At 37.6% G+C, this 25,187-nt stretch overlaps 1 protein-coding gene across 1 annotated transcript in view; it reads right to left on the bottom strand.

Annotated features, from left to right (window-relative positions):
- KPNA3 (karyopherin subunit alpha 3) overlaps positions 1-25,187 on the bottom strand; it is a 105,326-nt gene that overhangs the window by 13,450 nt on the left and 66,689 nt on the right. Inside the window, exons 3-10 of the mRNA XM_035297823.3 lie at positions 17,455-17,544; positions 16,633-16,662; positions 16,493-16,545; positions 16,259-16,354; positions 10,014-10,099; positions 7,367-7,453; positions 6,838-7,007; positions 5,108-5,152 (exon numbers count right to left, since the gene is read on the bottom strand). Coding sequence (XP_035153714.1) covers positions 5,108-5,152; positions 6,838-7,007; positions 7,367-7,453; positions 10,014-10,099; positions 16,259-16,354; positions 16,493-16,545; positions 16,633-16,662; positions 17,455-17,544 — 657 coding nt within the window. The remainder of the gene's footprint in view (positions 1-5,107; positions 5,153-6,837; positions 7,008-7,366; positions 7,454-10,013; positions 10,100-16,258; positions 16,355-16,492; positions 16,546-16,632; positions 16,663-17,454; positions 17,545-25,187) is intronic.

The raw sequence follows: 25,187 nt of genomic DNA, 5'->3' as shown, positions 1-25,187 counted from the left end.
ACAGGTGTACACTGTCACGCCTGCCTAATTTTTTGTATTTTAGTGGAGACGGGGTTTCAGCGTGTTGCCCAGGCTGGTCTGGAACTCCTGAGCTCAGGCAATCTGCCTGCCTTGGCCTTCCAAAGTGCTGGGATTACAGGCGTGAGCCACCATGCCTGGCCTACAGGGTCAAGGTTTTAAACTAACAATCTTGAAAATTTGTATTATGTGAGCCAAAGGAAAATCTCGAGCAAACAAAAGTCTTAAAATAAGTATATGGGCAGCTATACAAGCTTCAGTGATTATTGTCACCTCCAGTAAATATGCTAGCAAATTATGTCCTGTTAGGCAACATTACTGGAAACGACTATTAGTAAGTACAGTACTTCCTAGAAGAGTAGATGTCTACAGAAAGTCCATGGAGTGTTAACTTCGAACAGGCTTCAAATAGATAATTAGAGGTCAACTGAGTTACAATTATATACTTACACTTAGTCCTGTTATTCAGTAAAGGGTAACTTGGTGGGCACTGAGTGCTCAAATCCTGCACATTCCAAGGAACTGCCAGATAATGTGTGAAACCTCAGAATATCCTGCCTGATATTAATACCTGTGTATACCTGACACCTTGGCAGCACCCAGTATAATTTAAAATGGCAAACACCTTTTTTTGTTTTCCTGTGCCCTTGGCCATGCTGTATCAATTTGACCCCTGAGAAGACCATCTAAGGTCAGTCATGTGAGCAGTTCATGCTATGTGACTAATCCTCTACAAAACCTGTGCAAAGTTCAGGAGCTCACCTGTTTGACAATACTCTATACAAGTTGTTACACATTACTGCTGGGAGAATTAAGTGCTGTCCACACAACTCCGCTGGGAGAGGACACCTAGAAGCTTGCACTTGGTTTCTCCTGAACTCCACCCTATCTGCCTCTAGTCTTTGTTGATTTTAATCTGTATCCTTTTGCTGTAATGACATGAATACAACAGCTTTTCTGAATTCTGTGAGACTTAGCAAATAATCAAACCCAAAGATGGTCTTAGGGACTCTTGTCACCATCTGCTACCAACAATCAAGTGTCAGCACATAATCAATCGGCTACAACAGATTAATTTCATTTGTACTACCAGTAAAATAAGCTAGATTTCTATCAGCTTGATAATAAAAATTGTCTACGCATTGCAAGTCACTGATGAACAACTTCAAAAAGGGCTAGAAAATCAAATGCTACAGAATGACTGCAACTACAAATTAACTTTAAGCAGCACAACAACTAGAAAACCATGAACACAAACTGACCTAATCAGCCCAGATTTCTCCTCTTGTCCTCTGGGTATTTACTTTTGCTTCTAATGTCACACAGGCATATTAAAGTCCAAAACCCATCTAAATGTCTCCAGAATTATTCTCCAACATGCCAATCCAGCGTCTCCAGCTTTCTCACTAGTCATCAGCTCATACATTATTATTATTATTTTTTTTTTTTTTTTTGAGACAGAGTCTTGCTCTGTTGCCAGGCTGGAGTGCAGTGGTGCAATCTCGGCTCACTGCAACCTCCGCCTCCTGGGTTCAAGCAATTCTTCCGCCTTAGCCTCCCAAGTAGCTGGGACCACAGGCATGTGCCACCACGCCCAGCTAATTTTTGTATTTTTGGTAGAGTCAGGGTTTTGCTATGTTGGCCGGGCTGGCCTAGAACTCCAGACCTCAAGTGATCTGCCCACCTCAGCCTTCCAAAGTGCTAGGATTACAGGCGTGAGCCACCGTGCCCGGACATCATCACACTACTTTTAAAAACTCCTTTGTTGGTTCTTCTTCCCTTGCTGCTATTGCTCAAATGCTGCGAATTCCTCAGTTACATTTTTAGCCCTTCTTCTGAAATATAGCCTCCCCCAGGGAATCTCATTCAATGCCCATGTTTTCATCAATCCCCTAAATACTGACAAAGCCAAAATCTATATTGTCTATTGCTTTTGGAAAATACTGCTACTGAGGAACAACAAGTTCCAAGTTCTACTCACTTTACTTCCTAACACTCTAAGTTTTTTCTCCCTTAACCATTCCTATTATTGCAATTTAATAATAGTTCATGCCTTCATCAACTTCCTTAAACCTATTATGATAGCAAAATACACCTACCTACATTCAAACTTTCCCCAATCCAGGCTTTCTATACCTTTTCTGCGTTGTCTGTTACAGGTAATTTTATCTGTATACAACAGAAATACGATTTCTCAATTTAAAAAATCTGCAATGACTTTGCACTCATTACAAGATAAATCTAATACTCTTTAATACAGAATCAAAAACTCATACAAAAAATTAGCCAGGTGTGGTGGCGTGCACTGTAATCCCAGCTACTAGAGAGGCTAAGGCAGGAGAATCCCTTGAACCCAGTAGGCAGAGGTTGCAGTGAGCCTAGATCATGCCACTGCACTCCAGCCAGGGTGACAGAGCAAGACTCCATCTCAAAAACAAAACAAAAAACACAAAGGAAAAAGGGAAAAAGAAAGACTGCAAATTAACTCCTTGGCAAATGTATTAGGTTTTATCTACCTGTATTCTGCTAAACCTCCATGTATTCTTGAGTCCTTAGTATCTTTCCCATGTTCTTGAAATGACTTTCTCTCAACCTGTCAAAATCCTACTTACTTTAGTTGTAAGACACGAGACAAATTACCTAAGTACCTCTGCTTCTTTTACAACATTTATAGATGATGGAGATAATGAAAGTACCAATCTCATAAGACTTTTGTAAGAATTAAATGGGTTAATATATTAAAAGTGCTTATAACAATGTGTGGCACATTTTAAACTCAATAAATACTAACTATGAACATTATAATCTCTGACTCCATCCCCACTTCCTTCTCCTTATAATGCTCATCTCAAATGTTACTTCCTCAGTGAAGCTTTTTGCTTTGCCAGACAAAATTATCTGTGCTTCCACGATATAGCACACTTTGATCATTCCTCTATTGCATTTTTTTTCTTGTTGGCTTTCATACCATGTTGCGTGTTTATGTGCTCATGGTATGATTTTATTTTTCACTGTGAGTTTGTGGATCATACTGAATATGTGACCGTGGTATGAAAAAGTATAGGCCTTGGACCTGGCTTCAGTTCTCAGGTATGGCTCACATTCATTGTATGATCTTAAAAGGTTATTCAACTTTACTGGTTTTCAATCTCTGTATAGTAAAACAGGAGAATAAAACTTATCTTACAAGGGTACTGGGGTAAGGTAGAAAGAGACTACAGAAAGAGATCCAGCACTGCAATTTCTTGACATAAGTTCATTCATTTTACTCTCTTTACATTTTTAACATTAAGGTCTTAGAGGGCACGGTCTCTTTATATGTTATCGTTGAGTGTACAATTCATGGCACAATTCTGGCTTTAAGTGGAACAATTTTTGAGTGTTTGCTAAACTTGGCTAATATACCTGTAACTATAGTACACTGCCACCTTAATAACCTGGCTTTCACATAAACACAACCAATAGATGATGAAAGCTTTTATTTGCCTATAATTAATTCTATAATGTTCTGGGAAAAAGTCCTGAGGCAAACAACAGACATTCTGCTTATTCCCCTCTTAATCTTTGCGGTCAGAAACCTTACAACTAAACTTAGCTTTCAATAGCAACAACTAAACTTTTATATAATTTTACTTTTTCCTTTACAGATATTATATGTCTTTTGTTAAGTCACTTTATATCCATGTTGAAAATAAGACACCATATAAATAAACATATTTAACTTCATTTTAATGACATTTTAGGCTGTGTCAAACAAAAAGTGACTTTACTTTTAAAAGATTCCATCCTAAGGGCTTAAAATCTGCAAATGAGCTAAAATAATGTGATTTTTTTTTGAGACAAGAGTTTTGCTCTTGCTGCCCAGGGTAGAGTGCAATGACAAAATTTCGGCTCACCGCAACCTCCACCTTCCAGGTTCAGGCGATTCTCCTGCCTCAGCCTCCTAAATAGCTGGCATTATAGGCATGTACCACAACACCTGCCTAATTTTGTATTTTTAGTAGAGACAAGGTTTCTCTATGTTGCTGAGGCCGGTCTCAAACTCCCAACCTCAGGTGATCTGCCCACCTTGGCCTCCCAAAGTGCTTAGATTATAGGCGTGAGCCACTGCACCCAACCATGATTCAATTTTTATATACAAACTACATTGCCTTGTGAGAAATGCAAGGAAAAATGTATTTTCTTTGTCCCAGTGAAAAATTACACACAATTCACAATTCTGTCACATATATACACATATGTATGTACATGTTACATGTATGTAAACAAAGATAAGATTACAAAAACACAAATATGCAACAAATCAGAAAGAGATGTTAATTAGAATAACAGAAACTGGATCAACACTAGTCACTGAAATTTATCCACTGTTTTTACTCCATGGAAAAGTAACAATTTACCTTATTGCATTTAGGAGAATTTTCAGATTGCTAGATAGTATCAAACTTGCTAGAATGTAGACAGTAAATGCTTCACTAAATCTGAATATAATAAAAAAATCATCTGAAAACGTCTTGCATTTAAAACTATACATTCTTCAATACTATACCCAAAAAGGTTGTAGCATGAAAAGGCAACATGGTTTTGTGACAAGTACCCAAGACCTGTTGTGAGAAGACTTCAGGTTGAATATTGACTCTGACACTTATTAGTTCTTCCACGTAAGAGAAGTCATTTAACCTCTCTGAGGCTCCGTTTCTTCTTATTTTATAAAAGCGGGTGGTGGGGGTGGGGGAGGTTGTATCTAGCCTACCTATTGTAAGAACCAATGAAATTAAAAAAAAAAAGTAAGGTGCTTCATAAAGTTATACTGCTTTACAAATATTAATGCTTAAAAATACTACTTAACAACGATACAAATAAACTACGTATGTAGCAATTTTTCAAAAGGGAGTATTTTTTGCTGGCTGGCTATTACAGCTTACAGATTTAAACTATGAACCTAATTTAAACTAAATCCTACTTCTGAAAACTATATATACATTGTAGAAACTTGCTAAGTTGAAAAAATCTATGCTAACACTTATACAAAAACCCTTTCAGTCTCAACAAGAGCAAAATCCCACACCTAAGCTGCTTCTTTACTTACGTTTATGTCCGTATGGTATATGAGGACACATAAAGCTGGCAAAATCTGGGGAAATAAGATAAACAATAATTAACACTAGAGTTCATGAATATGTCTGTAAAACTAAAAAACTTTGACACAAAAAGCAGTAAATATGGGTTGTAGGGTGAGAAAGACAATGTTAAATTTATTTGAATACCTATTAGGAAAATGAAAATCTGATAAATTCAATCTAAAAAACTAAAAACATATTTCAAATGTTAAACTAAAATATGTTCAATTAACAAGTTAAAACATCCAAATAAATCTGGCAGAAGTTAATGTACCTTAAAAGAAAAACATTTGTTTTTAATAACCTTCTTTATGACATAAAATGTCAAATGGAAAAAACGGAGATCAAGTATACAGTTACAGCTATTTAAGAAAAAGCTTTGCACACTTAAAACTGCTATAATTGTCTCACTTACCTGCTTAAAGTAAAAACACAATTTTACTTAATAAACTACTTAAGTTAAAGTTTTCAACTTAAGCTTTAGTCAATAAAATTCTAACCATTACCAAGTACAAACTTTGCTTCATGAATTCAGGCCCCAGATCTGTTTTTAAAATCCCGGAGGAAGGTGGTGGGGTGGTAGGAAATCACACTTAATACCTTTGCATAGTGACAAAAAGTAGCAGGTGCTGAAGATGTCCCTTATAAAGAAAGACAATTGGTAGAGTGTGGTGGTGTGGTGGCTCACCCTTGTAATCCCACCAATTTGGGAGGCCGAGGTGGGTGGATTGCTTGATGCCAGTAGTTCAAGACCAGCCTGGCCAACATGGTGAAACCCCCATCTCTACTAAAAAACACAAGAATTAGCTTGGCATGGTGGTGTGCACCTGTAATCCCAGCTAATCGGGAGGATGAGACATGAGAATCGCTTGAACCCGGGAGACAGAGGTTGCAGTGGGTGAAGATTGTGCCACTGCACTCTAGCCTGGGCAGCAGAATGAGACTTTGCCTCAAAAAAAAAGAAAGAAAGAAAGAAAGAGAGAGAGAGAGAGAGAGAGATAACACTGTCAACAGTGAATAAAGGTTACGTAGGATCCCAGCACTTTGGGAGGCTGATGTGAGTGGATCACTTGAGGTCAGGAGTTCAAGACCAGCCTGGCCAACATAGTAAAACTCTGTCTTCATTAAAAGTATAAAAACTAGCTGAGTGTGGTGGCATTGGCCTGTAATCCCAGCTGCTTGGGAGGTTGAGGTATGAGAATCACCTGAACCTCGGAGGTAGAGGTTGCAGCAAGCTGAGACCATGCCACTGCACTCCAGCTTGGGCAACAGAGCAAGACTGTCTCAAAAAAAGAAAAAAAAAAAAAGAAAAGAAATCATCTGGACTTAAAGCAAGCTCATTCAAGAACATCTGCATATAAACATACTAGTTTTACCTGTAGCAACCACCTTTTATAGCTTTAAACCAACAATGCAATACAGTAATAAAATTTTGAGATTGTCTTCCTTTTATATTTTTCTCTTTTAATTTTTTATGTTTTCTTTTTATGAAGATAATCAATAAAAAAGCATTAGGATGAACTGACATTCTTTCAATTTTTATTTCATAGGAGTCAGTAATTAAATATGGTACATTACTTTAAAAATCTCACACCTGCAATGAAATTGGTAAAGGTGTTATTTTGTCCCCTGTGCATGATTTCCTGAAATATAAACATAGGGAAAATATACCATCTGGCCTTTACAATTCTTCATTTACCTCCTGAACTGTCTCCATAGGCGGTGGGGGATCCTTATTCCTGCAGAGATTGACAATGACCCATGTGACGTTCCGAAGGAAGGTGATGGGAATGGAGGGATTGATGAAGGACAGAAGAGGTTTGACAACTCCCAGTGATATGACATAATCTCTACATTGAGGACCATCACCTACAGAAATGAAAATTGTATTTAAAAAAAATTACATTCAGGATGAGAAAGTCTGAAATGTATGCAATGGCTCATGTGGGAACATTGACGTTCTATGTTTCCTCACCATTAGGCAAAGGCATCAAATGTTATTTCTCCAGATTTTGATTTGGGGAACATAAATTTAACCTACCAATGTTAACAGCAAATTGTATATCCTTTTCAAAGAGTATCATCTTAAGTTAGTATTTATGAGGCAAGAAGATAATCAACCCACATTAAATTCAGAGGAAACATAGTATGTAATGGCTATGCCAGTGTAGGAAAAAAGTTAATTTAGATTCTTAACTAGAGTCCTTTCAAACCTAATTGCCACTTACCTATAATGTTTCCCAAAGCCCACACTGCTTGTTCACAAACATTCTGATGTGGTGAATGAAGAAGTCTCAGAAAAAGAGGTACTGCATCTGTAATAAAGAAAAACTAACATTTATACTAGTAACATGTCAAAGAGTTCATAGATTTCAGCACAAAGAAACTGATAAAATACAGAGCCTGGCATATTGTAGCTGCCCAATTATAGCTCGCTAGAACAACAAATGTGGCAAATACCTTTACCCTAAAAAGAACCAATTTCAGTATTTTCCCCTAGTAATATTTAAGTAAGATACCAATTGGCGTATCTAAAGGTTGCTATTATATCATTAACCAAAAGAAAGCAGCAGCATGAAATCCTTCCTATAATCCATTGAAAAAAAAAAAAAAAGTGTTCCTATCCCAAACATGAAACCTTAAAATGTAATGCTTTAATTGATGTAATCTCAATTCCTGATACGGGATTAACCAAAGAACTGATTAATCTCATATCAGGTCTATTTTATATTTTAAAATGATTTATTATAATCTTTACTCTTCACATTTATATATTATACTCATTGTCAGCATAAGCTAGATATCACTTTTAAAAAATTTTAATCAACTGTGTACTACCTCTAGGATTTTTTTTTTTTTGCTGTATCTCTGTATTACCTGTATTATTTACTTAACATTTATATTAAAATTTATTCACTTTTAACAGCTTTATTTAGATATAATAACATTTACATTTAAGTGTGTAATTCAATGATCTTTCATACTTATACAGAGTTGCGAGGATATCACCACAATCTAATTTTATAACATTTCCATTACCACAAAAGAAATCCCATACTCATGGCAGTCATTCCACATTTGTTCCTCTGCCACACATTCCCCAAGTCGCAAGCAATCATTAAATATCTGCTTTCTGTCTTTATAATTTGCCTATTCTGGATATTTCATACAAATGAAATCATACTGTATGTGTTTTATGGGGGAATCTGGCTTCTTTCACTTAACATAATGTTTTCGAGGTTCATCCATGTTGTAACAGGTACTTCTTTTTTATTGCTGAATTGTATCCCATTGTATACTACATTCACTTTATCATTCATTGGTTAATGAACATTTTGGTTACTTATGAATAACACTGTTGGGAATATTTATGTACAAGTCTTTGTGTGGCTATGTTTTCCTATCTCTTGGTTTCACCTAGGAGTAGAACTGCTGGGTCATATGATAACTCTTTAACATTTTGAGAAACTGTTTTCCAAAGAGGCTATACCATTTTACATTTCCACCAGCAATATTTAAGGGTTTCAATTGACTAAACTTTTTAACTAAATTTCTTTGTCACTTCTGGATATCACTTACAAACAAATAAACAATGAAAAGAAAACATTCTTATTAAATTATACTTCCTAGTTTCTGTTGAAAGCCCCAGTCTAAAACCTGTTCCCCATTTTTTTTTTTTTAACAACTAGCACCTAACTGGAAACATTCTCCCTGACATTTCTTATTGAAATGTGAAAAGGAATGGAAAGAAAATAATATTCTTTCTTTCTTTTTGTTTGTTTTTTGAGATGGAGTCTCACACTGCCACCTGGGGTGGAGTGCAGTGGTGTGCTCTGGGCTCATTGCAACTTCTGCCTTCCAGGTTCAAGCGATTCGCCTGCCTCAGCCTCCAGAGTAGCTGGGATTACAGGTGCGTGTCACCAAGCCCAGCTGATATTTTTGTGTTTTTAGTAGAGACGGGCTTTCACCATGTTGACCAGGCTGGTCTCAAACTCCTGACCCTGTGATTTGCCTGCCTTGGCCTCCCAAAGTACAGGGGTTACAGGTGTGAGCCACCGTGCCTGGCCTTTGTTTTTGAGACAGTCTTACTCTGTCACCTAGACTAGAATGCAATGCATAATCTCAGCTCACTGCAACCTTTGCCTCCCAGGCTCAAGCAATCCTCTTGCTTCTGTCTCCTGAGTAGCTGAGACTAAAGGCAAGCGCCACTGTGCAAAGCACATTTTAAAATATTGTGTAGGGACGTGGCTTTGCCATGTCACCCAGGCTGGTCTTGAACTCATGTATTTAAATGATCTGCTTGCCTTAGCCTCCCAAAATGCTGAGATATAGGTGTGAGACACCTGTGGCCTGGCGAGAATAGTATTCTTAATACATAATTCAATGTAACTTAATGCCATATCACATACTACTTAAATCACCTTGATTACTACCTAAAGTTAGCTAAGTATCCCACACTATAAGAAACAATGTACATGATAATATCAAGTAGTTTTCTATAAAGCTTGTGTCAGTTTCATTCAACAATAATTATTAGCCTATCTTAAGGAAAGTAAAATTTAAAATATGTCATAAGCTAACAGGCAGAAACCATTCAGCATCTTGAAGATATTAGAACAGAAATTTAAAATCCTGTTATCAGAGCATGATGTCTACTCCAAAAGATAAAACTCTACTCTCCTTTTAGTAATCATAATTAAAAATTTTTAATGATAAATTAATGATGGCTATAAAAAAGATATCTATCATCAAAAGTAACTTATGAAAGTCATTTTCAAAATGTTACAAGATAAAATTTAGTCTTCATTACAAAACTACTTCGTTGCCATCATTAAAAAATAAAAGTTCAGACAATAAGGAATTTAATTTACTTACTAGACTGCACAACAGCTTGAGTCTGTGCAGAAGTTCCTGATGCTATGTTAGTTAATGCCCAAGCAGCTTCAAACTGTAATGAAGGACTGTTAAAAAAAAAAAAGAGACATCTTTTTAGACACATAACTACCACTTAAATTTATGAATCTTAAGACTGATATGGTATGGCTACCCTTTGCCTTGTCCTTGAATTTCACCTTTTTATAATCCAATTGCCCGTAGCCATCTCTATTTTTTTTTTTTTCTTTTTTTAAGGCTAGTCAAGTGAAGCAGTGGGAGTGGAGAGGGAACAAAGAAATCTGTAACTGGTTGTGATCAATTAGTTGTGTGTGTGTGTGTGTGTGTGTGTGTGTGTGTGTGTGTGTATATATTTGGAGATAGAGTCTTCTTTCTGTCACGCAGGCTGGAGTGCAGTGTTACCATCTTGGCGCCATCTCTCCACCTCTGGGGTTCAAGGGATTCTCGTCTCAGCCTTCCAAGTAGCTGGGATTACATATGCGTACCACCACACCTAGCTAATTTTTGTATTTTTAGTAGAGATGGGGTTTCATCATGTTGTCCAGGCTGGTCCCAAACCCCTGACTTCAGGTGATCTGCCTGCTTTGGCCTCCCAAAGTGCTGGGATTACAGGCATGAGCCACCATACCCAGCAACCATCTCTACTTAAAAAATCTCTTTGGGTCCCAAAGCCAGTCACTATGAAACTGCTTCTCTATGTCCACTGGTATTGCAACATTTAGCCAGTCATTATTTCCCTTGACTTGGACTTCCTCTCCATAGACACATCTAATTAATACAACATGTCAATTTTACATCTTAAACATTTCTTATATTTGTAGACTCACCCCTAGTATCCAGTGCTAGCTGAGGCCTTTATCATCTCACTTGAACCACTATCACATCCTCTAGGCTGGTCTTAAAGCTAGAACCCCTTCTGTCTCCATTATGCCATCTGCTTTATATACTGGAGATATTATAAGGCTGCATAATTTTGTTGAAAAAACAAGATCCTTATATTTTGGAATAGTGATGGAAGACCTCACAAATTAAGTGCCAACTGAACTAGCTTTTCAAAGATGGATTTAAAAAGAAAGGCATTGACAGTTGGAAATAAAAAAGGTATCATGCATGGAAGGATAATGATGTGCAGGAACAACAAGGATTAGATCAAGAGAGGTGAAGTTAAGAAGCAAACAAATAACAGGGTGTGTGTGTGTGTGTGTGTGTGTGTGTGTGTGTGTGTGTTTTAGGATGAGAGTGAAAAGTATATTCTACAGATATGCTAAGGATAGGAGGCACTGAAAAGGGGAGTAAAGAAAACACTGTTGGAATCAATGGTATGCAGAATGGCTAAAAAGGGTTAAAGGCTGATGTAGGAGAGAACTGTTAAAAGACACACTGGTGCTCATACCTGTAGCCCTAGCACTTTGGGAGGTCCAAGGCGGGCGAATCACTTAAGCCCAGGAATTCAAAACCAGCCTGGGCAACATGGTGAGACCCCTTCTTTGCAAAAAATTAAAAATCAGCCAGACGTGGTGGTGCACACCTGTAGTCCCAGCAACCTGGGAGGCTAGGCGGGGTGAGGAAGCAGGGATTGCTTAAGCCTAGGAGTTTGTGGCTACAATGAGCTGTAACTGTGTCACTGCACTCCAGCCTGGGTGACAAAGTAAAACCCTGTCTCAAAAAGAAAAAAGACATGAAGGAAATGTTAAGTTAGGATAGCTGAAAGAGTATAAATTCCCTTAAGTGGAATACCAACCAACATCGGGGCGGGGGGGCAGTTTAAATAGCAAAAGTTAAGATCAGATAAAGGTTAGGGAGTTTGAAGAAAAGTCTATAAAGAGGGAAGAGAGCAAGCAAGGTTGTTATTATCAAAAGGCTTAAAGAAGGCCAGGCACCATGGCTCACACCTGTAATCCCAGCACTTTGGGAGGCAGAGGCGGGCAGATCACCTGAGGTCAGGAGTTTGATACCAGCCTGGCCAATATGGCAAAACCCCATCTCTACTAAAAATATAAAAATTAGCCAGATGTGAAGGTGCGTGCCTGTATCCCAGCTGCTCAGGGGGCTGAGGCAGGAGAATCGCTTGAATCTGGGAGAAGGTTTCGGTGAGCCAAGATTGCACCACTGCACTCCAGCCTGGGTGACAGAGACTCCATCTCAAAAAAGAAAAAGAAAAAAGGTTAAAGAGATCCAAGAATGAAAGGTTTTAAGGAGAATAAATGTCAGCGGTACAGCAAGCAGTGAGGATGGAATATACATACAGGTTAAAAAGAATGGAACATATGAGAAAATGAAGTAGCAGATAAGAACTATGAGGGGACTTCAAAAAGCTCATGAAAAATGTGTATTACCAAAAAAACTGCATGGATTTCAATTTTTTTGCACCAAAATAAACTCATACTAACTTCCTATACATGTCTGAACATGATCTAGTTTGAGGCATTAAGAGGAGTAAGGGAAGACATCAATTTGAAAAGAGCCCCTAGGAGAGCAACATGAATTTTGCTAAAATTAAAGCAAAAACAAACATCAAATTTATGGTGAACCTTGGGTGAAATAATGGTGAAATCCCTGATGTACTGAAAAGTTTATGGGAACAATGCCCTCAAAGAAATCAGCAGTTTACAAACAGTTAACTCCTTTAAAGAAGGGACAAGTCCATGTTGAAGATGAAGTTTACAGTGGCAAACAATCCACATCAATTTCTGAGGAAAAAATTAATCTTGTTCTTGCCCTAATAGAAGATGACTGTTGATTAACAGCAGAAACAATAGCCAATATCAGACATCTCAACTGGTTCAGCTTACACAATTATGACTGAAAAATTAAAGTTCAGCAAACTTTCCACTCGATAGGTGTCAAAACCATTGTGCCCAGATAAGCTGTAGACCATAGCAGAGCTTTCAGTGAAAATTTTAAGACAAGTGGGATCAAGATCCTAAAGCATTTCTTCAAAAACTTTTAAGAGGAGATGAAACATGGCTTTCCCAGTATGATCTGACGAAAAAACAGAATCAAAGCAAAAGTGAACTTGTTAGGAGCAAAGGTAATGACTAAAAAGTTTTTGAGAATGCTCAAGCCATTTTTCCTGTTGACTTTCTAGAGGGGCAAAGAATGATAACATCTGCTTATTATGAGACTGTTTTGAGAAAGTCAGGCAAAGCTTTAGCAGAAAAAAGGCTGGGAGAGCTTTACCAGAGATTCTTTCTCCATCACAATGTTCCTGATCATTCCTTTCATCAAACAAGGGCAATTTTGCAGTGCATCAATAGGAAATCGTTAGGTATCCACCTTACAGTCCTGATTTGGCTCCTTCTGACTTCTTTTTGTTTCCTAATCTTAAAAAAAAAATCTGTAAAAGGCATCTGGTTTTCTTCAGTTAATAGCATGAAAAAGACGGCACTGATATGGTTAAATTCCTAGGACCTTCAGTTCTTTAGGGATAGACAATGGCTGATAGTATCACTTATAAAAGTGTCTTGACCTTGATGAAGCTTATGTTGAGAAATAAAGTTTAAGTATTTTATTATTATCTTTTGATTCCACTTTTCCACAAACTTAAAAAATTTCCCCTGTGTATGATGAATTCTAGGAGAAGGTAGGTAATAAGAAGGTATATCAGAGGCAGAGAAGTAGTAAAAAAAAAAAACCAGTAAGATAAAAGATATTAACATAGTATATGTTGCCTCAGACTGGAAGGAGAGAGTTATTAAGGTGGTTAGGTGGTTTGGCAAAATACTGGGAATGCGGGCCTTAAATGAGAAAACGGATAAATGTAAGAAATAAAATTACAAAGCCAGAGAAAGTCTTCCAAGATGTCATGTGAAAAAAAGAAAATAAGAAAAGATATAGAAAAAATAAATGAGTACAATAATAATAAATGGACATTTATTATAAGCTTCATATTGTGTAGAGTGCTTTGTATGTATTATTTCCATTCCTTGCCATCACCTAATTTTTATAGATGAGGTATCTGAGGTTCAAAAGCCACCTGGATTTTCATCAACAGCAAACCCTGGATTCGAACCACAGTCAATCTGGCTCCAAAGTATATGGTCTTTTACATTGTAACACAACTTTCCATGACAAATCCATAAAGTCAGATCCAAATCACAAAAAAGTTTTTTTTTTTTTTTTTTTTGAGACAGAGTCTTCCTTAGTCACCCAGGCTAGAGTATAATGGCACCGTCTTGGCTCACTGCAACCTCTGCCTCCCAGGTTCAAGCAATTCCCCTGCCTTAGCCTCCCGATCAGCTGAGATTACAGGTGCCTGCCAACATACCCGGATAATTTTTGCACTTTTGGTAGAGATGGGGTTTCACCATGTTGGCCAGGCTGGTCTCGAACTCCTGACCTCATGATCTGCCCACCTCAACCTCCCAAAGTGCCAGGATTACAGGCATGAGCCACCGCACCTAGCCCAGAAAAGTTTTCTATTTTTGCTTTGGATGGTGCTTACAGAGGTCTGTGTTTTATAATTATTCATTAAACTATATATATTTAAGCATACTTTTCTATATTATATATACTATGTTTTGCAGACACACCCACACAAATAAATCTATATAAAAGGCCAGAAAGAAAAGGAAAAGAAAACAAAAAAAGATGCGAAGTTGGCCACAAACAAGGGGCCCTCGGTCGGGTTCAGTGGCTCATGCCTGTAATCTTGGCACTTTGGGAGGCCAAGGCAGGTGGATCACCTGAGGTCAAGAATTTGAGATCAGCCTGTCCAACATGGTGAAATGCCACCTCCATCAAAAATACAAAAATTATCTGCGCATGGTGGTGGGCACCTGTAATCCCACCTACTCAGGAGGCTGAGGCATGAGAATCGCTTGAACCCAGGAGGTGGACATTGCAGTGAGCTGAGATTGCACCACTGCACTCTAATCTGGCGGACAGAGCAAGACTCTGTCTCAAAAAAACAAAACAAAACAAAACTGGGAGCCTTAAAGGTGGAAGTAGAAACAAATTTATTTATTTTTTGAGTCAGGCTCTTGCTCAGTTACTCAGGTTGGAGAGCAATGGCACAGTATCAGCTCATGGCAACCTCCACATCCAGACTCAAACAATCCTCCTACCTCAGCCTCCCACATAGCTGGGACTCAGACATGTGCCATCATGCCTGGCTAATTTTCATTTTTGTGTGTGTGTGTAGAGCTGAGGTTTTCTCACGTTGCCCTGGCTGGTCTCAAACTCCCGTACTCAAGCGACCAACCCGCCATGGCCTCCCAAAGTGCTGGGATTACAGGCATGAGCCACCACGCCCAGCCAGAATTTATTTTTCAACAGCTAAAACAAAACTTACCTTTACTTAAACATTGTTATAGAAAACAAACATGATAATATTTTTAACAGTGTTAAGGGCCGGGGGGTGGAGAGTAGGAGAGGTTGTGGCACACAACGAAAGCAAATGATATTTTTTAAACACTAAAAAACTTTAGTGGCAACATTTATATGCCACTATTCTTATCTAGCCAACTGAAAATTCTTTGGACGACATTTAGCAAACTATCCCAAGTTTCAGTATAGATGCTTTTAAATGCAAAAAAGCATTTAAAATGGAGTTCAAACTTATTAAAAAGGAGTTCAAACTTATATTCTCCCAGTTAATTTAAATTAACGAAGTTTAAGGCACAGCACCGAAATACCACTAAAAAAATGGAAATAGGGCCAGTTCCTCAAAAGATACCAAGTGGAGTTTTACTCCTCTTCTGGGTAAGTATAACCTGTCACCTTATTCTTAATTTGCTACAAACAAAAAGTCTGACATTGGACAACTTATCATGGATGAAGTTCTGTTAAAGACCACACAGAAGATCAGTAATCAAATGGAATATTCCCAGGGTAAGAAAGAGCCACTTAGTTCTGGAAACCATTCACGTTGACTTAGTCATAAGGTTAATCTATATAAAGACTCATAAGCAAAGAGTGACTTAAATATTATTTGAGTTGTTCTAAAATATTACTAATAAGAAATCCTAACAAAGACTATAAATATTTAAGGTAAGTTAAAACAGGCAATAAATAGGAGATAAAAATTTCCTAGAAAACATACACATCCTTCAGAAACAAAAAAGAGGGACATTTTTCTTATCACAGAATAAGAAAATTAAATTAAAATATATGACAATTGAAAAACATCGTAAGTACAAAACCAAACTGAACTCATTGGTTAAATAATAATCCAAAATTTTAAGTTAACTGAAAAAAACTGAATAGAGAGCCAAATTCATACTTACTTATCATCCCTTTCTAGACATTTGACTAGAATTGGTAAAATCCCAGATTTTATTAAATCATCAATTGGTGGATTTCGGTCACTGGATAATAGTTTTCTAGGAAAATAAATATAAGAAATTAATTGCTATAATTTGCAAACTGTGAAAAGAATTAACAATGCATTAACTTCTCAACTACCAGATAATACAACTGAGGTATGACATAATTCTCTCTCTGGACAAATTAGTATTTACCTTGCTGCCTGAACAGCACTCAATTGGACCACTGGGTTATCACTTGTGGCATTCTGCAATACCAAATGTAAATTTCAGAAATGAAAAAAAAAATCAATTTCAAAATATTTCAAAATAAGAATATTAAATTAATAACATACCTGCAATATAGCTTCTAGTGTTACATTTTGCTTAAAAAGAAGAAAAAACATAGTTCAGCAAAATTACATTCATTAAATAGCGTATCTGCTAAAGTTAAGAGTTAATATACTCTTTTTTTTTTGAGATGGAAGTTTCACTGTTGTTACCCAGACTGGAGTGCAATGGCATGATCTCAGCTCACCGCAACCTCTGCCTTCTGGGTTCAAGCAATTCTCCTGCCTCAGCCTCCTGAGTAGCTGGGACTACAGGCGCGCACCACCATGCCCAGCTAATTTTTGTATTTTAAGTAGAGATGGGGTTTCACCTTGTTGACCAGGATGATCTTATCTCTTGACCTCGTGATCCACCCGCCTCGGCCTCCCAAAGTGCTGGGATTATAGGCGTGAATCACCGCACCCGGCCTTTTCTTTTTTTTTTTTTTTTTTTTAAAAAGACAGAGTCTTGCTCTGTCTCCCAGGAAGGAGTGCAATGACACAATCTCGGCTCACTGCAACCTCCACCTCCTGGGTTCAAGTGATCCTCCTGCCTGAGCCTCCAAGTAGCTGGGATGACAGGCACCTGCCACTGCGCCCAGCTAATTTTTGTATTTTTTAGTAGAGATGAGGTTTCACCATGTTGGCCAGACTGGTCTCGAACTCTTTGCCTCAGGTGATCCACCCAGCTCAGGCTCCCAAAGTGCTGGGATTATACACATGAGCCACCACGCCCAGCCTAGAGTTAATATACTTTGTCATTATAAAGTTGGTCTTATATTAAAAACGAAGTTCTCCCAGTTACTATAAAAATTATTTTTAATTCACTATAAAAACATGGTAACTTACTGCTTTAAAATCAGCATCAACATCTGAATCTTCTAAACTTTCTTCTTGGGGAACATTTCTCTTTTTCAATAAGTGTTCATCTCTTTTGTTCTGAAAGGCAACCAATAAATGCTTAAGTAGTCATAAGCACATGAATTAAATGTGCATACTGCAAACCAATGACAAGGGTCACATTCTGGCTTTGGTTACAAAATTACCTGGCTTGCTTTTACAGACACACACACACACGCACACACACACACACGACACATACTTCATTAAGCACCAACTGTGTTTTTCTTTTGGAGACAGACTCTTGCTCTGTCACCCAGTCTGGAGTGCAGTGGCACAATCTCAGCTCACTTCCAAACTCTGACTCCCAGGTTCAGGTGATTCTTTGCCTCAACCTCCTGAGTAACTGGGATTACGGTCGTACACCACCATATCTGGCTAATTTTTGTATTTTTAGTAGAGATGCATTTTTGCCATGTTGGCCAGGCTGGTCTCAAACTTCTGGCCTCAAGTGATCTGCCTGCCTTCCAGTCTCCCAAAGTGCTGAGATTACAGGCATGAGCACCAGCCAGCACCAACTGTTTTGACCATGTTGGTATGCCTCCTAATCTCTAGGATATATTTAAATTTGGAGATGCAATATTATTATAAAGTCTTGCAAATATATTTCAACTGGCATGATAGTTTTCATCTACTTACGGCTAATGGTTACCTGCAGCAGTTTATTAAGAAAAACAGTTTAATGAAAAGAGTTAAATGTTCAAATGCTAAGGTCTGCCTATGCTTGCTGGGTGTGAGGAATGGGAATTCATTAACATAAATGCTGTCTACTTGCCATCATTTCAGATTTAAAATCTTGCTATCTGGCTTTTACAAACAAGAATTCTCTACTAGCAAATCAATTTCTACATTTCACTGAACTTCAATTGTGTGTAATGATAACCTGTGCCATTTTACACATGTAACTGTAGATAAATCACCAATTTTCTCTAGGTTTTTAGTTTTTCTACAGAATTCTAATGCAAATTAGATCAACAGATTAAATAATGTCTAATATCCTTTTCAATTTAAAATGTCAAAAGGTGTATTTCTAGTGTTTGACATATTTACAAAGTATTTGATTATAACGGAAAAGTTAATGAAGAGACATTACTACTGATGTTAAAATTCAGATAAACTAGAAAATAAGATTCAGATACATATTTCTGTACATATATAGAAACATGCTTATCTGCATGCCAATATATGTCAATCATTAGTAGTTTACTAATTTCCACTTGTATTAGCATACTTCTTTCATAACTACTTAATTCTAAAATATTTTAAAATTAAAACAGCTCACAAACATTCAAATACATGCATTGGTATTTTATATGGTTTCAAGTGACTTCCCACCAAATACTCATTAACTTAAAGTGGGAAAACTTGGCAGACAACACTCTTGACCAAACGACAAAAGGTATTACCATCAATAAAGAACAAATCAACACTGTGTGCCTCCTGGGGTCTGGTGTACTAATGAAACACAACCTCTGTGGCAGTCCTAATCTAAATAAATAACCTGAGAAAAGCCAGAATAGACCAAGTCTGTCATTCTAAAAAAAAAAAAAAGCCTGCATTCTTAAAAAATGTAGTCATGAAAGATAAAGACTGAGGAAGAGTTCCAGATTGAAGGAGACTAAAGAAACATGACAACTAAATGTCATGTCTGATGTTGGCCCTAGATCTTGGATTTATAAAGGACATTATTGGGAACCAAACTAAATTGGTTCTGTGTATTGAATGGTAGATTTTTACCTAAGTTAGACAAGTGTGCTGTGTACTTACATTGGGAAAGTGTCTGCTTTTATGAAATACAAACTGTTGTATTACGGGAAATGAGGCATCATGCTTACCATTTAACTGGTTCAAGTAAAAAATGTACATAAAGAAAATAATGCAAATATCAAAAATGCTAGGGAACCTGGTTCTGAGTGAAGGATATATGATGTTTCTATACTATTCTCACAACTGTAAACCTCAAACTACAAATTTGAAATTGTGTAGAATTTTTAAAAAAATTAGTTATATTCTATGGTGTTTAACATATACAGAACTCTTTAATATCTCTTGGATTTAATCCATTTTAAAAGTTTTAACAAAGTTTATTGACAAGTTAACCCACACCATCCCAAATGATTTTAACATTTCTTTGATTATTTGACTCTATTTTCCTCTAACTTTTCCAGAGCCCGAACAATCAAGCTTCCAGAGGTCTTTAAGGAATCTGATGCCCTCTATCCCTCCTTGCCACATATTTCTGGAATAAAAGCAATATAAAGGATAAATACAACTAAAGCTTTCTAATTAGTTTAGAAACTATTAGCTTATTCTATCATAAAACCAGTTTCCAAATATATATGTGGATTTACATGTGTTTGTTAGTAAATATTTGTGAATTAAATTATTTAAAATTTCTATCTCTTTTTTTTTAAATCCCTCTCAAACACTGTTCATATCACTCTATTCTTGATTGGTGTTTATTCATTACTAAGAAGAAAATCTCCCACAATGATTATGTCTTTGATGAATTTCCCCTAATTTTGCAAATTTTTCCTTTATATATATATTTAGACATTCTATGAGACATACACTAGTTTAGAACATTATAACTTCCTAGTAAATTTATTCTTTTATCAAACATTAGGTAACACCTCCTGCATTTAAATTGAAAATATCCTAACATAGAGCAAAATATCTAGGGCACAAGAACCATACTTTATTTTTAACAAAAATATGTACAAGCCAAGGAAAAATAATCACTAGGCAGGTTTCTTTCTTTTTTTTTTAATTGCATTTTAGGTTTTGGGGTACATGTGAAGAACATGCAACATTGTTACATAGGTACACACGTGGCAGTGTGATTTGCGGCCCTCCTCCCCATCACCTATATCTGTCGATTTCTCCCCCTGCTAACTATCCCCAACTCCCCACCTATGCTGGCCCTCCCCTATTCCCCACAACAGACCCCAGTGTGTAGTGCTCCCCTCCCTGAGTCCATGTGCTCTCATTGTCCAACACCCACCTTTGAGTGGGAATACGCGGTGTTTGATTTTCTGTTCTTGTGTCAGTTTGCTGAGAATGATGGTCTCCAGGTTCATCCATGTCCCTACAAAGGACACGAACTCATCGTTTTTGATGGCTGTGTAGTATTCCATGGTGTATATGTGCCACATTTTCCCTGTCCAGTCTATCATCGATGGGCATTTGGGTTGGTTCCAGGTCTTTGCTATTGTAAACAGTGCTGCAATGAACATTCGTGTGCATGTGTCCTTATAGTAGAACGATTTATAGTCCTTTGGATATATGCCCAGTAATGGGATTGCTGGGTCAAATGGAATTTCTATTTCTAGGTCCTTGAGGAATCGCCACACCGTCTTCCACAATAATTGAACTAATTTACACTCCCACCAACAGTGTAAAAGTGTTCCTATTTCTCCACATCCTCTCCAGCATCTGTCATCTCCAGATTTTTTAATGATCGCCATTCTAACTGGCGTGAGATGGTATCTCAATGTAGTTTTGATTTGCATTTCTCTAATGACTAGTGATGATGAACATTTTTTCATATGTTTGTTGGCCTCATGTATGTCTTCTTTTGTAAAGTGTCTGTTCATATCCTTTGCCCATTTTTGAATGGGCTTGTTTGTTTTTTTCTTGTAAATCTGTGTTAGTTCTTTGTAGATTCTGAGTATCAGCCCTTTGTCAGATGGGTAGACTGTAAAAATTTTTTCCCATTCTGTTGGTTGCCGATTCACTCTAATGACTGTTTCTTCTGCTGTGCAGAAGCCGTGGAGTTTGATTAGGTCCCATTTATCTATTTTGGCTTTCGTTGACAATGCTTTTGGTGTTTTGGTCATGAAGTCCTTGCCTAGGCCTATGTCCGGAATGGTTTTGCCTAGATTTTCTTCTAGGGTTTTTCTGGTGTTAGGTCTTACGTTTAAGTCTTTAATCCATCTGGAGTTAATTTTAGTGTAAGGTGTCAGGAAGGGGTCCGGTTTCTACTTTCTGCACCTGGCTAGTCACTTTTCCCAACACCATTTATTAAACAGGGAATCCTTTCCCCATTGCTTGTTTTTGTCAGGTTTGTCAAAGATCAGATGGTTGTAGATATGTTGTGTTGCCTCCGAGGCCTCTGTTCTGTTCCATTGGTCTATATCTCTGTTTTGGTACCAGTACCATGCTGTTTTGATTACTGTACCCTTGTAGTATAGTTTGAAGTCCGGTAGTGTGATGCCTCCCGCTGTGTTCTTTTTGCTTAGAATTGACTTGGCTATGTGGGCTCTCTTTTGGTTCCATATGAAGTTTAAGGTGGTTTTCTCCAGTTCTCTGAAGAAGCTCATTGGTAGCTTGATGGGGACAGTGTTGAATCTGTAAATTACTTTTGGCACTATGGCCATTTTGACGATATTGATTCTTCCCAACCAGGAACATGGAATGTTTCTCCATCTCTCTGTGTCCTCTCTTATTTTTTTGAGCAGTGGTTTGTAGTTCTCCTTGAAGAGGTCCTTTACGTTCTTTGTTAGTTGTATTCCTAGGTATTTTATTCTCTTTGTAGCAATTGTGAATGACAGTTCATTCTTGATTTGGCTCTCTTTAAGTCTGTTATTGGTGTACAGGAATGCTTGTGGCTTTTGCACATTGATTTTGTATCCTGAGACTTTGCTGAAGTTGCTTATCAGTTTCAGGAGATTTTGGGCTGAGACGATGCAGTCTTCTAAATATGCAGCCATGTTGTCTACCAATAGAGACAATTTGACTTCCTCCTTTCCTATTTGAATACCCTTTATTTCTTTTTCTTGCCTGATTGCTCTGGCTAGAACTTCCAGTACTATATTGAATAGGAGTGGTGAGAGAGGGCATCCTTGTCTAGTGCCAGATTTCAAAGGGAATGCTTCCAGTTTTTGCCCATTCAGTATGATATTGGGTGTTGGTTTGTTGCAAATAGCTTTTATTATTTTGAGATACGTTCCATCAATACCTAGTTTATTGCGGGTTTTTAGCATAAAGGGCTGTTGAATTTTGTCAAAGGCCTTCTCTGCATCAATTGAGATAATCACGTGGTTTTTGTCTTTGGTTCTGTTTATGTGGTGAATTATGTTCATACACTTGCATCCCCGGGATGAATCCTACTTGATCATGGTGGATAAGCTTTTTGATGTGCTGTTGCAGTCGGTTTGCCAGTATTTTATGGAAGATTTTTGCATCTGTGTTCATCATGGATATTGGCCTGAAGTTTTCTTTTCTTGCTGAGTCTCTGCCGGGTTTTGGTATCAGGATGATGTCGGTCTCGTAAAATGATTTGGGAAGGAGTCCCTCTTTTTGGATTGTTTGGAATAGTTTCAGAAGGAATGGTCCCAGCTCCTCTTGGTATGTCTGGTAAAATGCGTCTGTGAACCCATCTGGACCTGGGATTTTTTTGGGTGGTAGGCTCTTAATTGCTGCCTCAACTTCAGATCTTGTTACTGGTCTATTCAGGGTTTCGACCTCCTGGTTTAGGCTTGGGAAGAGGCAAGTGTCCAGGAATTTATCCATTTCTTCCAGGTTTACTAGTTTATGTGCATAGAGTTGTTTGTAATATTCTCTGATGATGGTTTGAATTTCTGTGGAACCTGTGGTGATTTCCCCTTTATCATTTTTTATTGCATTTATTTGGTTATTCTCTCTTTTCTTTTTTATTAATCTGGCTAGTGGTCTGTCTGTTTTGTTGATCTTTTAGGAAAACCAGCTCCTGAATTTACTGATTTTTTTTGAAGGGTTTTTTGTGTCTCTATCTCCTTCAGTTCTGCTCTGATCTTAGTTATTTCTTGTCTTCTGCTAGGGTTTGAGTTTTTTTTATCTTGCTCCTCTAGCTCTTTCAATTTTGACGATAGGGTGTCGATTTTAGATCTCTCCACTCTTCTCATGTGGGCACTTATTGCTATATATTTTCCTCTAGAGACTGCTTTAAATGTGTCCCAGAGATTCTGGTATGTTGTGTCTTCATTCTCGTTGGTTTCGAAGAACTTCTTTATTTCTGCCTTCCTTTCATTGTTTATCCAGTCAACATTCAAGAGCCAGTTGTTCAGTTTCCATGAAGCTGTGCGTTTCTGAGTTAGTTTCTGAATTCTGAGTTCTAACTTGATTGCACTGTGGTCTGAGAGACTGTTTGTTATGATTTCCGTTCTTTTGCATTTGCTGAGGAGTGATTTACTTCCAATTATGTGGTCAATTTTGGAGTGGGTGTGATGTGGTGCTGAGAAGAATGTATATTCTGTGGATTTGGGGTGGAGAGTTCTGTAAATGTCTATCAGGTTGCTTGTTCCAGGTCTGAGTTCAAGTCCTGGATATCCTTGTTAATTTTCTGTCTGGTTGATCTGTCTAATCTTGACAGTGGAGTGTTAAAGTCTCCCACTATTATTGTGTGGGAGTCTAAGTCTCTTTCTAAGTCATTAAGAACTCGCCTTAGTTTCTGGGTGCTCCTGTATTGGGTGCGTATATATTTAGGATCGTTAGGTCTTCTTGTTGCATTGATCCTTTTACCATTATGTAACGTCCTTCTTTGTCTCTTTTGATCTTTGTTGCTTTAAAGTCTATTTTATCAGAGACGAGAATTGCAACTCCTGCTTTTTTTGCTCTCCATTTGCTTGGTAGATCTGCCTCCATCCCCTTATTTTGAGCCTTTGTGTATCCTTGCATGCGAGATGGGTTTCCTGGATACAGCACACCAATGGGTTTTGGCTTTTTATCCAATTTGCCAGTCTGTGTCTTTTGATTGGGGCATTTAGCCCATTTACATTTAGGGTTAATATTGTTATGTGTGAATTTGATACTGCCATTTTGATGCTAGCTGGCTGTTTTGCCTGCTAGTTGATGCATATTCTTCATTTTGTTGACGCTCTTTACCATTTGGTATATTTTTGGAGTGGCTGGTACTGGTTGTTCCTTTCTATGTGTAGTGCCTCTTTCAGGAGCTCTTGTAAAGCAGGCCTGGTGGTGACAAAATCTCTGAGTATTTGCTTATTGGCAAAGGATTTTATTTTTCCTTCACCTATGAACCTTAGTTTGGCTGAATATGAAATTCTGGGTTGAAAGTTCTTTTCTTTAAGAATGTTGAATACAGGCCCCAGTCTCTTCTAGCTTGTAGGGTTTCTGCCGAGACATCTGCTGTGAGTCTGATAGGCTTCCCTTTGTGGGTAACCCGGCCTTTCTCTCTGGCTGCCCTTAGCATTTTCTCCATTTCAACCCTGGTGAATCTGACGATTATGTGCCTTGGGGTTGCTCTTCTTGAGGAATATCTTTGTGGTGTTCTCTGTATTTCCTGGACTTGAATATTGGCCTGCCTTCCGAGGTTGGGGAAGTTTTCCTGGATAATATCCTGGCGAGTATTTTCCAGCTTGTATTCATTCTCTTCGTCACATTCAGGTACACCTATCAAATGTAGATTAGGTCTTTTCACATAGTCCCATATTCTTGGAGACTTTGTTCATTCCTTTTTGCACTTTTTTCTCTAATCTTGCCTTCTCGTTTTATTTCATTGAGTTGATCTTCGACCTCTGATATCCTTTCTTCTGCTTGGTCAATTCAGATGTTGAAACTTGTGTGTATGCTTTGCGAAGTTCTCGTGTTGTGTTTTTCAGCTCCATCAATTCACTCATATTCCTCTCTAAGTTGTCTATTCTCGTTAGCATTTCATCAAATCTTTTTTCAAGGTTCTTAGTTTC

Source organism: Callithrix jacchus, chromosome 1 (assembly GCF_049354715.1).
Source record: "Callithrix jacchus isolate 240 chromosome 1, calJac240_pri, whole genome shotgun sequence".
Lineage (NCBI taxonomy): Eukaryota > Metazoa > Chordata > Mammalia > Primates > Cebidae > Callithrix > Callithrix jacchus.
Note: the sequence above shows the minus strand (reverse complement) of the source record. Positions and strands in the feature narration are given on the sequence as shown.